Genomic DNA, 16,350 nt, shown 5'->3' with positions numbered 1-16,350 from the left:
TCTCCAGGTACAAATTTAGCTAAAAAAGAAGGATCTTTAAAACCAACATAGGAACCAGCTAAAAGTAACTTGAAAGCTCTACATAAGTTTGTATTTCATTACTATGAGAGATGGTATTTTCCACATCTTAGAATGAAGACTAGGAACCTGGAAGATGGAACAAAGAAGGTAGCTTGTTTTTTCAGTTATTCCTTAGATTGATTTTTATAGTTTAACTGAGTTATTTTGAGTGAATTTCTATCACTTTATGATATTGACAGTCAAAAGTAAAAACCCCAAGTACTTTAAATCCAAATAAAAATAATTTTGGATTTTATTACTATTTTGCAAGAGAGTACTCTATCTCTAAAAAAAGTTGTTAGCTTGGAAGTCTTTGAAACATGACATCTTTGTAATAATTTTTATTTGAGTCTCTTGAATAACACTGTATCTTTATTTTAATTAGATGAACAAGATTATCTCCAGGATGCACAAAATGCATATGATTCTAACCACTGTTCAGTTTCTTCAGAGTTGGCTTCCTCACAGTTAACTTCACTGTTACCAAAGGATCAGCAATGCATTAATTGTTGTGTCTCATCAGAAACATGCTATGAAACAAATCAGATTTCACTGAACGAAAAAACAGATGAGGGACTAACTTCTATACAAAATGAGAAAAACGTAACGGGACTTGATCTCCTTTCTTCTGTGGATGGTGGTGGCACTTCAGATGAAATCCAGCCTTTTTATATGGGACGATGTAGTAAACCTGTCTGTGATCTGATAAGTGACATGGGTAACTTAGTTCATGTAACTAATAATGAAGAATATATTAAAAAATTATTGCCAGATGATTTTAAGTCCAGTGCAGATTCTTTGATTGGATTGGATTTATCTTCAGTGTCAGAAACTCTTTGTGTTTCATCAACAGACCATGGTAATAATGCTGTCAGAGAAGAACAAAATTATGTCAGCTCTGAATTACAAAATAGAGAAATCAGTGGAACTAACGAATTGAATATTAACATAGATACAACTCTTTCAGATTCATGTAATTATAGTGGAAAAGAAAATTTAAAAGATATAAAGATCTCTAATCAGTTAGAACCAGTTGATGATTTGAACATGCCACCTGCCTTGACTCAACAAAGTTCCAAAACGTTTGATGCCAAAGACAACCTACAACACAAGAACCAGCCATGTGAATTAGTAAAAGCGGATGGCTGTGTGGCAGAAGAGGAGGTACATGTGGCGGCCATAGCTCCCACAGAATGTTTAAAAGAAAGAGGTAGCCTAAATGCTTTGCCTTGCAGTCTTCCAAAAAATGACAGTTTATCCTTAAATGATTCAAGTTCAAGAGATGAAAATTTCAAATTACCTGACTTCTTTCAAGAAGATAGGACTGCTATATTTATAAAAGAATCTGCAAAAGAAGACTCAAAATTAGATCTTAAAGATAATACAGATGTAATCGAAGATTCTTCTTCAACTTTACATGTTTCAAGTGAAGATAGATATTCCTCATTGTCCTGTCTTCCAGTACCTGGGTCTTTGTGTGGATCATTGATTGAAAGTAAAACACATGGTGATTGTTTACATCAGGATGAGCATAAAGATAATATACAAGAAGCAGTGGCTGTGCATGAAGAAATAGAGAAGAGTGTTATTCTGGGTGGGGAACCATTGAATGAGACTGATCTTTTGAAACAAGAAAAATGTAAAAACATACTTCCTCAGCCATTAATTGAAAAGATGGGAGATGGAAAGGCAGATCCTGACCAGAAGGAAATCAGAGTTGATTCTTTGGATTACTCTGATAACACCAGTTCTTCTACAGCAGCAGAATCGCAAATGGAGCTTTTGGGTGCAAATGCCCCAGATTCTTCCAATCATTGTGAAGGTCTCACTTTTCTAAGCAATGATATTGATGGACAAGACTTAGGTTACTTTAATATTGATGAAGGCATAAAAAGTGGCACACTAGTTAGTGATGCTGAACTTGATGCCTTTCTAACCGAACAGTATCTTCAGACAAGTAACATAAAGTCATTTGAAGAAACTGTAAATGACTCAAAATCTCAAATGAATGAGATAGATTTGAAAAGCCTAGATGATGGAAATGACAATAATACATATTTCAATGCTGAAGCAGGAGCTACTGGGGAAAGTCCTGGTGAAACAGTTGATAAACAAAATACAACAGAAATTGGTAGCCTTTCTTTAGGGGAAAAAAGTACAATTCCCATTGAACAAGGGTTAGTTAGTAAATCTGAGAGTTCTAGTGAATTGTCAGTCTCTGATTTTAACAGTCAATCTGTTTATGTTGGAGGGGCCAGACCTAAGCAGTTTAGTGTTCCCTCAAGAACAAGGAGTTCAAAAGAACCAAATAAACCAGATGTTCCAACTGTGCCTGAAAGTGAACCCAGCCTAACCATTGCTCCAACAACTTGTACTACAAATTCTATAACCGATCCTCAGGTTAGTTTTAACTCTAATTACATTGATATAGAAAGTAATTTTGAAAGTGGATCCAGTCTTGTAACTGCAAATGAAGAATCTCTACCTGTAAACACTTGCAAAGAAGGCTTGGTTTTGGGCCAGAAACAGCCTACTTGGGTTCCTGATTCAGAAGCTCCAAACTGTATGAACTGCCAAGTCAAATTTACCTTTACAAAACGGCGGCACCACTGCCGAGCATGTGGGAAGGTAAGTTATACAAAATTTTTAAGTCTTATTCTTCTGAGACATTTTAAATGAAATTCTATGTGATAGAAAAGCTCATTAATAGATTATTAAAAACTTCCTTTAATTTAAAATCATTGTTTTTCACTTTCATAGAAATATAGAAAGCATTATCATTTTATAGATTGTTTGAGAGTTGAATAAATGTCAAGTCATCATGAGTATTACATAATGGAAATGAGGAACACTATTTACTAATTTTTGTGAAATTAGATTTCACATACTTGTCTTTATCTATCTAACATTAACACATCAGATACTCTCAATTCAGCCAGATCTCCATTTATCCTTGAATACTTAATTTCCGAACTATTCTGTAGCTAGTGTTGTGGTCAGGTAAACACTGAAAAAAGATAGGCTTACGCAAGGTTCATAACAGTGACGCTGACCTCATTTGTGTTCTGGCTGCCATGATTATCTGTAAACTCCTGAGAGTTGGCTATAGAAGTAACATTGCTTTAAAAAAAACCCCCCAAAAAAAACAAAACCTCAGATGAGTACATGCTTTGAGAGAGAGGGAAAGAGAAACATCAATCGGTTGCCTCCTGCATGTGACCTGAGGGGGCACTGAACTCACAACGTAGGCATATGCCCTGACCAGGAATCGAGCCAGAGACCTTCTGTTGTACAGGATGACGCCCCAACCAACTGAGCCATACTGGCCAGGGCTAGATAAAAGTATTTTTATTAACTATCTATGAATATAGTGATCCAAAAAATTATATAATAAAAAAAATGGTTTTTGGTTAATTAGATTTGGGGCCTCCCCCCCCCCCCACCTCCAATAGGTATAAGTATGTATGAAATAGAACCAAATTTGATATTTTATTCTTTATAGGTATTTTGTGGTGTCTGTTGTAATAGGAAGTGTAAACTGCAGTATCTAGAAAAGGAAGCAAGAGTCTGTGTGGTCTGCTATGAAACCATTAGTAAAGGTGAGTAGTAACCTGACATTTTCTCTAAGTAATTGAATATGTCTTCATAACAATTGGATTGTGACAAAGATAAACTTCTTTATTTTCTTAAGGCGAGGACCTAGTGTTGCCTTATGTGGCTTAGGTGGGACATCCCAAGGCTTGGTTTCTCTTCTTTTTGTTCCACTGTCACACTTAATGCTACCAGTTTGGAAAGGAAGCATTCAATTTCTGGAGTGGCATTTCATTAACTTTTTAACAGGTACCAAGTCCCTAAGTGCTGCATTTCATCTGCCTATTGTTTTTGCCATCATCATTGTTGTCATTATCATCTTAATCTAAACATTTATCGAATACCTACTAATAAGTGGTATTTAATCTTATATATTAATAGCACCAGGCAAGATAATAGTTCTTACCCTTTAGAAAACTACAGCCTAAGATGGGAATAAAAAATAAGATAATGATATCTATCTTATAGATAAATTTATAGGACTGCCACACTATTTGTATATTTTTGTCTCATATTTTTTTTCCCTTTTCAATTTATAGAATTTTGTTTTTATGTGTTTCCTACTGTTTCTCTGGCTCCCTAGCTAACTACCATTATGAGCAATAATCTTTGTGGTCTTGAATTCTCACAGTTGTGTGTGTGTGTATGTGTGTGTGTTGTGTGTTTTGTGTTTTTTTCCTCAAATACACATTTGTTCTTTTGAGTACTTCTTGGCATTTTCTAAAATTTGTTGACAATTTAATTCCCAGCAAATATTACTTGGGACTCTTTGAAGACCAAGCCTGTGTACTAGCTCAGGCAGTGCTTCCTGTTAGCCAGGAGAGTAAATACCTGATAATTTGTTTTTCTCTTTTGAATGAAGATAAATTTTTTCAGCAGTTCTCCAAAAAGCTTTGATGTGAGTCTGTTAGCTTGAGGTAAGCTGCTTTACTCCCTGCTGTTGACATGTGTTCTGGAAGATAATAGAGTATAAATCTTTTCATATTTCTGTATTATCACCATTGTTTGTGAGGAGGTTAGCTTAAGTGCTTATAGTTCTGTGTTTTTTTTTACACTGCTTCAATAGCCTAGAAGACAACTGCTCCTGCTGTTAGCCATGAAGATTTGAAACATTTGAGTAGATAGGTCAGATTCTTAGGTGGACATTAATACATATTCTGACTGTAAGAATCCAGAAGGGGAGAAGATCAAGGGTCATTAAAGACTCTAAGTAGGGTATTGAGCTCAAACATTGGTTTAGCAAAGAAATTCTTTTTTTTTTTTTTTTTTTTTTTAATTTTGCAATATTGGAGGTCCAGGCGGGCAAGTCCAACTCAAGGAGAGGTACTTCCCCAAAGAAATTCTTTTGAAAAACCATTTGTTTATTTAGCTATCTTTTATTTATTCTGTTTTGATATCATAGAGCATGTAATTTTATTTATGGTTCTCTTTAGCATTACTTTATACACCACAAGAAAACATAATAATTTGTTTTCATCACCTTTAGCATTGAAAATGGTAGAAATGATCATTTAAGATAATGTTATTAAATAAGAGGAGAAAGATGGCTCAAAGGTTGTGAGACACATTTCATGAAGTATTAGAAGAAAAAATAATTTGAATAGAGATATGGACATTGAGGAATTCGTGCTGAGACTGTAAGTTTCAAGACAGCCTGGGTGCGAGTGCCATTAGGTTGATTTAGGGCAAGATGGAAATTCCTTTGAAACCCAGAGTAAGATGTTCGGATTTCAGTTGGTTAGTGGAAGCCATTTCATAAGAATGCTATCATTTACTGTCACTTAAGGAAGGCACTTTTAGTAGTGGCAGCATGTATAGCAGGTCTGTTTGGAGATATGCTGAAGGGAGAGCTACCAGTTCTGTTCTGTGTTACTCGGATGAAAAATCATTCAGCAATGTTCAGGTACCATTCTGTATTCTGGAGCACTGACTGAGAACAAATAGACTCCTTGTTCTCATGGAGCTTACAAATTTGGGAAAAGTGGACGGACAGTAGGCAAAGAGAATATCAGATGATGATAATATCCTAAATGAAAATAAAAGAGTGTAAGAGGGGTAGATAGTAACAGATTGGAGGCAAAAGTCTGTATTTTTTTATAAAGTGGTCAGAGTAAGATTTTATGATAATGATATATGAGCAGAGACTTGAAGGAAGAGAATAAAGCTATGTGAATATCTATGGGAAGAACATTCTAAGCAGAGAGAACAATAAGAGCAAAGGCCCTAAGCTAGGAGAGTGCTTCTTGATTTGTTGAAAAACAAGAAGGCGTAGGTGGCTGGATCATAATGAGCAAGTGGAATTGTAGTGAGAAATGAGGTCAGACAGTAACAGAAGGCAGAGAAGTTCGGGATGTAGGCTGTGTAGGGTCTTATGAGCCATTGTAAAACTTAAATTGTTCACTCCAAGAGTTGGGAAATCATTAAAGAATTTTAAACAGAGTAATGATATATGATTTATATCTTAAAAGAATCACTCTGTACTATGTTAGAAATAGACTCTAAGGGTAAAAGGCAAAAATACTCATATTAAATAACAATAATTTTCTTTAATAGATATCAAACATAAGTTAAGTATAATGTTAAAATAACTGATTGGTAGCTTATACTGAAGTGGAGTGCTGCCAACCAAAGTAAGGACATGATCTTTGTCAAGTGCCACTTCTTTTTCTTGCTAAGCCAATGATTTCTTACTCCTTACAACTTGAAAAATAGAATATCATATTTACTTTGAAATTTTAAAAAATCTGAGATTTTAATGGTATTTTCTCCCCGTTATAGCTCAGGCATTTGAAAGGATGATGAGCCCAACTGGTTCTAATCTTAAATCTAATCACTCTGATGAATGTGCCACCATCCAGCCTCTGCAGGAGACCCAGACATCCAGTGTACCATCTTCACCTACAACCTTACCAATCTCAGCCCTTAAGCAGCCAAGTGTTGAAGGTAACTAGAAGAAAATCCTGTGTCTTAGACTACAGATAAATTATTAAAATAGAAAATTTCTAGTGTTGACAAGGTCTAGTGAGGAAAGAGAAGCCAGACTAGATATCAGAAGGAATTTAATACAGGAAACTGGTTATACGTCTATATTAGAAGGCTGGAAGAGCAAAAAGGCTATGCTCAAGTGACTCAGGGATTAGAAACAGCAGGAAGCAATCACCAGTGCTAGGGCAGGGGGAACAAAAAGTGAGAAGCAGTATTACTTGAGTACAGTACAGAAGTACCAGAAAGTACTTGGTTCTCAGACCTGGGATTTAGGGGTTGGGGTACCATGTGGTTGGTCCTGTGACCTCTGGGGGAACACCAACAGGCAAATGGTAGAACCATCAAGGAGACTAATAAGGTTCATGCTCAGATGACTGAAGGAGTGTTCTGGGGTTGATGTAAAGGAGTACTGAAAATCATGGAGCGTGCAGCTATATCTGGGGGTGCTGCTACTTCAAGAATCTTGGCAGGAACTCAAACGAAAAAATTCCTTCTCATCTTCTAATCTACCTGTGCCTACCATTGGTGAAACCTAACTAGGCCCAACTAGCAAGAGGGTCTAGGAATTGCACTTTGCAGACTTCCAGCATGGCATCAAAGAGCTTGGTGGAAAAGGTAGGCTTGAGTTTGAGAAATAATAGGTAAAAACCTGGCTTACCTCCATTTCCTTAGAAATCTGTTTTTAAATGTATGTTTTACTAGAATAAAAATGGTTTTTAAATCTTTGGACTCTGTTCTTTTTTACAACCTGTTGTAGATTAGGATCTTAAGTCGATTCACATTTTAAACATCAACTATTAGTCTGTTGCATGCTATAAAATGACTTTAACTATCAGTTAAAGGCAAATTCAGATACTTATGACAATTATTTTGGACTTTAGTTTCCTCACTTAATAGCTATGTTCCATTTATCATTATCCTATATAATAAAAGGGTAATATGCAAATTGACCCTAACAGTGGAACAACTGGAAATTACTGGTCACTATGACACGCACTGACCACCAGGGGGCAGATGCTCCATGCAGGAGCTGCCCCCTGATGGTCAGTGCACTCCCACAGGGGGAGCTCTGCTCAGCCATAAGCCAGGCTGATGGCTGCGAGCGTGCAGCAGCGGTGGCAGGAGCTTCTGCAGCAGTGCTAAGGATGTCTGACTGTGGCTTAGGGCTCCCAGGCTGCCAGAGGGATGTCTGACTGCCAGCTTAGGCCCAATCACCCCAGGAGTGGGCCTAAGCTGGCAGGTGGACATCCCCACAGGGGTCCCAGACTGCGAGACAGCACAGGACAGGATGAAGGACCTCCCTACCCCCAGTGCATGAACTTCATGCACTGGGCCTCTAGTAACTTAAATAAGGAGATTCAGCATATATAGGAGTGGGCAAAAGTAGGTTTACAATTGTAAATGCACGAAACAAGAGTTAATAAAGCTATTGTAATAATCTTATCCCATGTGTCTTTTTCCATCTGAATAAATGTATGCTTACATATTATAGTTCTAAAGCTGAATAAATTTGTTTTTAGAAATATTTATATATTTTCTTATATTGACATTGTGAATTATTAAACTATAAAAGTATTGCAAATATAAGAAAGATACTTTATTTAATATGTGTACTCATAATGCAAAAATTATATATGATTCTAGTTTTTTCAGTGTTATTCTGTATTATATTTTGGAAAGTAGATATATTAATCCTTTTAATCTTAATATTGTTCTAAAATCATCTGGCAAAAATTTTCATAACCCTCCTTTGTAGATGCTTTATAACAAAAGAACAAATATTCATGCTGATATCTAGTTATTTCCTCCAAATATGGGATGAAAATCTTAATAAATATTAATAAAGTTTAATATCTTCATTATAAGAATAAAACATATTATGCTTCTCTCATCAAATAAATTAAAAGAAATGACCTCTAATGCACAAGTGATCCTGTTTCATTTTTTAAATTTTTATGCCTCTTTCTGTTCTTCAAGTGTTTTTCTTTGCTTATCTGCCATGCTCTGTATAGTCCATTTTTCTTTCCTGTGCCTTAGTCCCTAAATTTTACTCAGTCTCCACTCCACACTCACAAATAAGTTTTGTTTTTTTTTTAAAATATATTTTATTGATTTTTTACAGAGAGGAAGGGAGAGAGATAGAGAGTTAGAAACATCGATGAGAGAGAAACATCGATCAGCTGCCTCCCGCACATCCCCCACTGGGGAAGTGCCCGCAACCCAGGTACATGCCCCTGACGGGAATCGAACCCAGGACCCTTCAGTCCGCAGGCCGACGCTCTATCCACTGAGCCAAACTGGCTTTGGCACAAATAAGTTTTAATAATATAGGCTTTAAATCTGCCCCCTTTGTCTTTAAGAAATAACCTCTCCTGTCCACTCCTTTTCTTGTTTTTTTTTTTGTTTTTTTGTTTTTTAGATATTTTTATTGCTATTTTACAGAGAGGAAGGGAAAGGGAGAGAGAGTCAGAAACACTGATGAGAGAGAAACATTGATGAGCTGCCTCCTGTACACCCCCTATTGGGGGTTGATCCCGCAACCAAGGTACATGCCCTTGACCAGAATCGAACCTGGGACCCTTCAATCTGAGGCCGACGCTCTATCCATGAGCCAAACCGGTCAGGGCGTGTCCACTCCTTTTCTGAATATGTGCTTCCCAGGCTCATCCTGCCTTAGTATGGATTAGAAAAAGACTTGTGCTCTGGGTAGCTGCACATAAGGCCATTTCTTTAGGCTTAATAATAGATAGCAAAAGCTTTTGAAAACATTTTCTGACCCATTTTTATATTAAATCATTGCAGTATTGCCAAGTTAAAATGCTTTATTTTTGAAACTGAATCTAGGATTATGTTCCAAAGAACAGAAGAGAGTATGGTTTGCAGATGGTATATTGCCCAATGGTGAAGTTGCAGATACAGCAAAATTATCATCTGGAAGTAAAAGATGTCCTGAAGACTTTAGTCCTCTCTTACCAGATCTGCCCTTGGTAAGGAATCTAAAGAATGACTTGTTGATTTAATAAAATTTTATTTTATAGGTAATTCAATTCCTTATGTGATTATTAGAGTATGGTTTTGTTGTTTTTTTTTAACACTATGAGTTTCCTAAAATGAGAAATATTTGATATAGAGGATATTTTTTAGGTTTTACCTTTTCATTGTCAAACTTTTGGTCTCAATACCATTTTGTGCTCTTAAAAGTTATTGAGAATTCAAAAGAGCTATAAGTTTTGTAGATTATACTATAGATAATTACTATATTAAAATTGAGAAAATTTAAAATTCATTAGTTAAAATAAACTAATATTAATAGAAATACTATGAGAAAAATTTCAAAACAAAAATTTAATCAGGGATAACTTCTTTTTTAAATATTTTTTATTGATTTCAGAAAGGTTGGGAGAGAAAGAGAGAGATAGAAACATCAATGATGAGAGAGAATCATGATCGGCTGCTTCCTGCGTGCACCACACTGGGGATCGAGTGACCGGGATTTGAACCTTGATCTCCTGGTTCATAGGTCGATCCTCAACCACTGAGACATGCTGGCCCAGCAGGGATAATATTATTTTACATTTCAGTTTTATGTCTGACTTAGTAGAAGAAAAGCTCTCATAATTGCCTGTATATTCAGTCTGTTGTGATATGTTGTTTTGATGAAATTATATGAAGAAAATCCTAGGACCTCACTGACTCCCTGAAAGGGTCTTGGGGACCCCAGGAATCCTTGGACCACACTTTAAGAAACACTGTTATAGGGAAATAGAACTGAGATTTAGACTAATATTTGTTTAATGATTTTCAAGGATTTAGTAAAGTATGTGATGGTGTATTTATGTTTGCATTTACACAAATGTACTAGGTGTTAAGTAGAAGATACATAATATAGACTCCTAGTCCACTAAGAATTCTCATTGTAAAGTAGCAAAATGCTCATAGAAGCAAATATTAATACACGAAGTAAGAATGTTTTATTCATTAAACAAATATTTATTGAGTATTTACTCTGTGCCAGTTACCTGGTTTATTCTGGGTACATACATTACACAAGATGGATATGTATCATGCTCTGTTCAAGTTCACATACCATATGCTGTTTGTCAGTAAGAGTTCTGGAGCTAGGCCCTAACCGGTTTGGCTCAGTGGATAGAGCGTGGGCCTGTGGACTCAAGGGTCCCATGTTCGATTCCGGTCAAGGGCATGTACCTTGGTTGCGGGCACATTCCCAGTACGGGGTATGCAGGAGGTAGCTGATTGATGTTTCTCTCTCATTGATGTTTCTAACTCTCTATCCCTCTCCCTTCCTCGCTGTAAAAAATCAATAAAATATATTTTTTTTAAAAAAAGAGTTCTGGAGCTAGATTTTGCATGTAGCCATTATTACCAAAAGTTTCTGAGCTAGCACCTACCCTAATCAATATTTTAACAAAATGAAAGTTCTAAATAGGTTAGTAAGTATTATTTGAATTCATAAATGGTATCATTTAATATTGACTCAGGTTTGGCCAGTCTAAAAGAAAGGGCTTTATTTAAACATATTTGAGATATAATATATTACTGGTGGTTACTATTTTGGACTATAGTTACCATTCTGCTGCCTAACCACTCCCCTCTCTGTCTTTCCCCCTTTTCTTCTCCCTTGCTTACCCAAGGTGTTTTGGTTGTCATGAGAAAGAGATCCTTGGGTTAACCTAATTTGCTCACTGTGTGATATGGTATAAGATCCTGAAATTCTCCTTGCCTTCTTTTTCTAATCTACAAAATTAAAGTCATTAGTACCTACCTGAGCATACAGTAAAGCTAAACCTTATGCTCCTAGATTTGAAGAAGCCAAATGGTACTGTTTCTTAGGAAATTTGGCTTATGAAGAATTTATGAGCCCATTTCGGTTTTATTCTTATTAAAATGATATGTTTGGCTATAGAGATGAACATTTCACATTTGAACAGAGACTAGAAACTGATTTTTTTTTATTCCATATTTTACAGACGGTAAACACAGTGGATCACGTCTATTCTGCTACAGTGGAAAAACCAAACAATGAGATAGGAGATATTACAAGAAATGAGATAATTCAGAGTCCAATTTCTGAGGTTTCATCTGTGGAAAAACGGCCCATAAGCACGGGAACTGAGGGGTTGCCTACTTCTGGATCTTTTACACTAGATGATGATGTTTTTGCAGGAACTGAGGAACCATCTAGTCCTACAGCTGGTGTTTTAGTGAACAGCAGTTTACCTGTTGCTAATACTTCAGATTATAGGTTACTATGTGGTATTGACAAGAATGTGGGCAATAAGATTAGTCTTCTGCCTTGTGATGAGGACAGTTTGCCCCCTCTTCTGGTTGCATCTGAAGAAAAGGAATTAGGTAGGAATAGCAGTTACTTAAATTTAAAAGTTGTGGTGTTGTTGTTTTTTTAAAGAATGTACTGATGAATTTTGTCTGTGTTGTATGAAATGCATTTTTTTTAAATTTAGACAATTTGAAACGTATTATGTCTTGATAACTTTAGTTTACAAAAAGTCATACATGACAACAAATTCTAAAAAGATTTGAACTTTTGAGATGATGATGATTCATTTATAATATCTGACTTCCTAACTTAGAGTGAGACAAAAGGCCAGTACAGCAGGGAAACTCATAGACTTTTAGCTCTGAAAATATTTCCATTGTATTAGAGTTTTGATTACATATCATTTTTATTTTTTAAAGGAGAGTGGTGCCTAAAGAAAAGAATATTGGATTAGATGACAAAACTAGGAATTTTAGTTTGTCATTGGCTATTTAATATGTATATGACTTGAAGCATGTTATATAATCTCTTTGGGCCTCAGTTTCTTTTTAAAAGAAGAGACCCTAGATCTATAAGGTCCTTTCCAAACTGAAGATCCTATGGTTAGCTTCTACCTCATAGTAGTTACCTAGGATACTTGCATTACGCTGCATCCTGCAACATGAAGTGATTATACTCTGTGCATGGCAATGTAGGGGAATGGAGCTTAGGACCTCTTTCTGTCAGTAGGTGCTATTTCATAAACCTGGCTATAGTGGCGAAAATACCTTCAAGCCCTGTTCTTTGCAGGCCATGGATATTTTTCTATTGATTGGCAAGATTTTTATTTTATTTTTTAATTTTTTTTGCCACTTGTTGCTGGCATAGGGCATATGTCAGCGAGCAGCATGTACAACTTGGGTCTAGATTACTTTCCTCAGCATTGTAAGTTTCAGAATTTATAATTGGAATGGCTGGCAGACTAGAATCCACTTTACAAAAATGTTTGTTTTAAAATTTTAAAGGTGCTAAAATTATATAAATATGCTTTTTAATCAACATCTTTGTGTATACACAACATATCAAGATTTATATGCATTGCAGTATTAATTCTTTACATACATAGAAAAGTAAAAATCTATATATATAAAGAGGTAATATGCAAATTAGTCAGGATGCTGTAACAGTCACAACTGGCTCAGGAGGAGGCTGCGCGCACAGAGGGGGCTCGCCCCCGGCCCGGAATGGACACACACACGGAGGCCCACCCCTGCTGGGAGACAGCGGACCAGCAGTCCCACCTCTGCGCATAGCTGCAGAGGAAACACCTTTTCTTACCACTCATTGGCTAAGCTCCCTGTACACCACTCACAGTGTTCTTGGTAACTTGGGTAATAAGAATCCAAGAAGGTGTTATAGGGTTTTCCACCTCACTCCTGGAGGAAAAAACGAAGGTCCGCTGCTGGAGGGGCTAAGAAATGTCATATCCTGCCCTAGCCGGCTTGGCTCAGTGGATAGAGCCTCAGCTTGTGGACCACAGGGTCCGGGTTTGATTCTGATCAAGGGCATGTACCTATGTTACAGGCTTCTCCCTGGCTGGGGCCTAGGTCAGGGCTCATGCAGGAGGCAACCAATCGAAGTGTCTCTCTCACATTGATGTTTCTCTCTGTCTTTCCCTCTCTCTTCCACATCCCTAAAGATCAATGGAAAAATATCCTCAGGTGAGGATTAAAAAAAAGAAAGAAATGTCATATCCTATGAAAGAGACATCTTGAAAATGCCTAAAGAAAGTTGTCATTTTTTCGTGGTGAAGGGACTGGAGTCCGTGTTGATGAAAACACCTTGGTGGCTGTGGCGGCTGGCAGTGGCAGCAGCAGCAGGGTGATGGGGGTGGTGCCTTCCCCTGGTCACCTTCCGTAGAGAGAGGCCAGACTGCAGCTTAGGCCCACTCTCTGGGGAGCGGGCCTAAGCCATCAGTAGGACATCCCCTGAGGGCTCCCAGACTGTGAGAGGGGGCAGGCTGGGCTGAGGGACCCCCTTCCCCAGTGCACAAATTTCATGCACCGGGCCTCTAGTAAGTATATAACAGTTGTCCAGGATATTGATTGACTTTATGGAACATGTTTGCTTTTGTTTAAATTTGCTCAAGCCATTGGTAGATTTATAAATCTTGTTTTTTTCACTGCAAGCATATTTAACAGGATGTCATATTTATTCTAATTATATGTCATTTTCATGAATTAGGGCCTGTAGTAGAAGAACACCCATCTCAGGAGCAGATCATTTTGCTTCTTGAAGACAAAGCTTTTCATCCTGTTACATTTGTCCTAAATGCTAATCTACTCGTTAATGTCAAGTTAGTATTTTGTAAGTAATGATTCATCTTTCTTTGCCTAATTGGAAAGCAGTATTTCTGAATTAATTACAACCTCAAGTTAGATTTATACTGGCAATCATGGAAAATAAGCAGCACTGGATACTGGATTTTTTAGCCAAATATGAATACAAGTTTTTGCAAATTTATATTCGGTGGGACTTGAAATACAAGCTTCCAGATTTTTACTAGTGTCCCTCAATAAGTTCTATGTTAAGGTCATTGGCTTATAGCTGAGCTGTATTTTGATGTTCATGATGCAATTAAGTACATTTCATTCATTTAGCTTTTAGCGAAATTAAAATTTGGTAATTGAGGTAAGCAAGAATCCTGATTTAGTAGCAATAAAGACAGTTTAAAGTCAATGACTTGTGATCCAATTAAAAGTAAGAAACTAAATAATCTTCAGTAATAAATAATCCTTAATACTCAACAATGCATCTCTCAGCTTTTCATTCTCTTTGAAACTAACCTAATTCTTACCCACTACATTTCACCATATTAGTGCATCTTTTATTTTAGTGTTATTTATTAATTGACTCCATCAGATAATCTTTTCTCTTTTCTACATTAATCTTAAGCAATTCAAAGTTTTTGTGAGGAGAACTCTGGAAAAATAAGGAATTTGAAAATTGTGCTTCATGCAAAAGACAATTATATTTAGTTTTTGGTTAATAGAAGTGGAAATTGATAGTTGTATGCTTTTATCACTTAAGATTCCTCAGACAAATATTGGTACTTCTCAACCAATGGATTGCATGGCTTGGGACAGGCAGAAATTATTATTCTATTGTTATGTTCGCCAAATGAAGATACTATTCCTAAGGACATCTTCAAACTATTTATCTCCATATATAAAGATGCTCTAAAAGGTATAGCTTTTTATTTTGAACTGTTTTATTTTTGTTTTAATTTTTTTGTTTGTTTGTTTAAAGTATTAAAAATAGTAGAACATACTTCTCCTTTTTCCCCATTGACCTTCCCCCGGCCTCTTCCACCCCCCAGCACATGCCCTCATCCCCCTAGTGTCTGTGTCCATTGTTTATGCTTATATGCATGCATACAAGTTCTTAGACTAGGGGATGGACAAATTAATTAAAGGCATTTATGCTTTTGGTTATGCTAACTGTACTAAAGATTTATTTTGTGAAGAGATTATTGCTTTTTCAGGTCTTAATCATTGTTTTCAGTCTCCTTAAATCTAGCATTTTATCTGATTAGTGTCTTTATACAGATTTGAAAAAATTTTTACGTCAAATATATTTGCCTTTATTTAATTAATTAATTTATTTATTACCTTTTTTATTTTTTATGTGTCTATATGTTTTTCTTACTGTTTGTGTAAGATTGGGGGACATTTTGATTTTACTTGACCATTCAGTAAGGAGGAAATTTTTTAAATAGCTTATGGTTATTCCTTTCTCCAGGAATAACCGAGCTTTGTGCACACAAGGTATTGAATAGATGCTTGTTCTAGAGTGGAAATAAAATTCTACATTGGCTTTGTATAAGAAAGTTTATATGGGAACATTCAAACTCAGAAAGCCTCTTTAAACAACTTAAAATCTTTTTTAAATGATTTTATTTCCAGGAAAATACATAGAAAACTTGGACAATATTACCTTTACCGAGAGTTTTCTCGGTAGCAAGGACCATGGAGGATTCCTATTTATTACACCTACTTTTCAGAAACTTGATGATCTCCCCTTACCAAGTAATCCTTTTCTTTGTGGAATTCTTATCCAGAAGCTAGAGATTCCCTGGGCAAAGGTTTTCCCTATGCGTTTAATGCTGAGATTGGGTGCAGAATATAAAGGTAAGTTTTAGAATATTAAGTTAAATTTCATAGGTTCAAATAGTAAAAGAAGAATCCAGGGGTATCATTAAAATAAAAATTTTAATGGATTAATGGAACCACTTCTGTTTCGCTGTACTTTTCAAATTCCAAAACAACCCTCCTGTACTACCAAATTAGTCTACAAAACCTTGATATGTCATGAAGTCAAGTTTATAATCATTATATAAACTTACCTTAAAATATATTTTTTAAATTTTAGAACAAACC

The 16,350-nt window shown here is 36.1% G+C and overlaps 1 protein-coding gene across 3 annotated transcripts in view; it reads left to right on the top strand.

Moving 5' to 3' along the window:
- The window catches only part of ZFYVE16 (zinc finger FYVE-type containing 16), a 45,963-nt gene that overhangs the window by 12,321 nt on the left and 17,292 nt on the right, over positions 1 to 16,350 (top strand). For 2 of the 3 annotated variants that reach the window (XM_059694218.1, XM_059694219.1), the window contains exons 3-10: positions 446 to 2,688; positions 3,563 to 3,659; positions 6,430 to 6,594; positions 9,481 to 9,623; positions 11,625 to 12,006; positions 14,156 to 14,278; positions 15,002 to 15,157; positions 15,877 to 16,101. In XM_059694218.1, the coding sequence (XP_059550201.1) occupies positions 446 to 2,688; positions 3,563 to 3,659; positions 6,430 to 6,594; positions 9,481 to 9,623; positions 11,625 to 12,006; positions 14,156 to 14,278; positions 15,002 to 15,157; positions 15,877 to 16,101 (3,534 nt within the window). The remainder of the gene's footprint in view (positions 1 to 445; positions 2,689 to 3,562; positions 3,660 to 6,429; positions 6,595 to 9,480; positions 9,624 to 11,624; positions 12,007 to 14,155; positions 14,279 to 15,001; positions 15,158 to 15,876; positions 16,102 to 16,350) is intronic. The other variant, XM_059694220.1, reaches the window with a different exon arrangement.

The sequence above is a fragment of the Myotis daubentonii genome, chromosome 4 (genome assembly GCF_963259705.1).
Source record: "Myotis daubentonii chromosome 4, mMyoDau2.1, whole genome shotgun sequence".
Taxonomy (NCBI): Eukaryota; Metazoa; Chordata; class Mammalia; order Chiroptera; family Vespertilionidae; genus Myotis; species Myotis daubentonii.
This window is presented reverse-complemented; position numbering and strand designations above follow the sequence as displayed.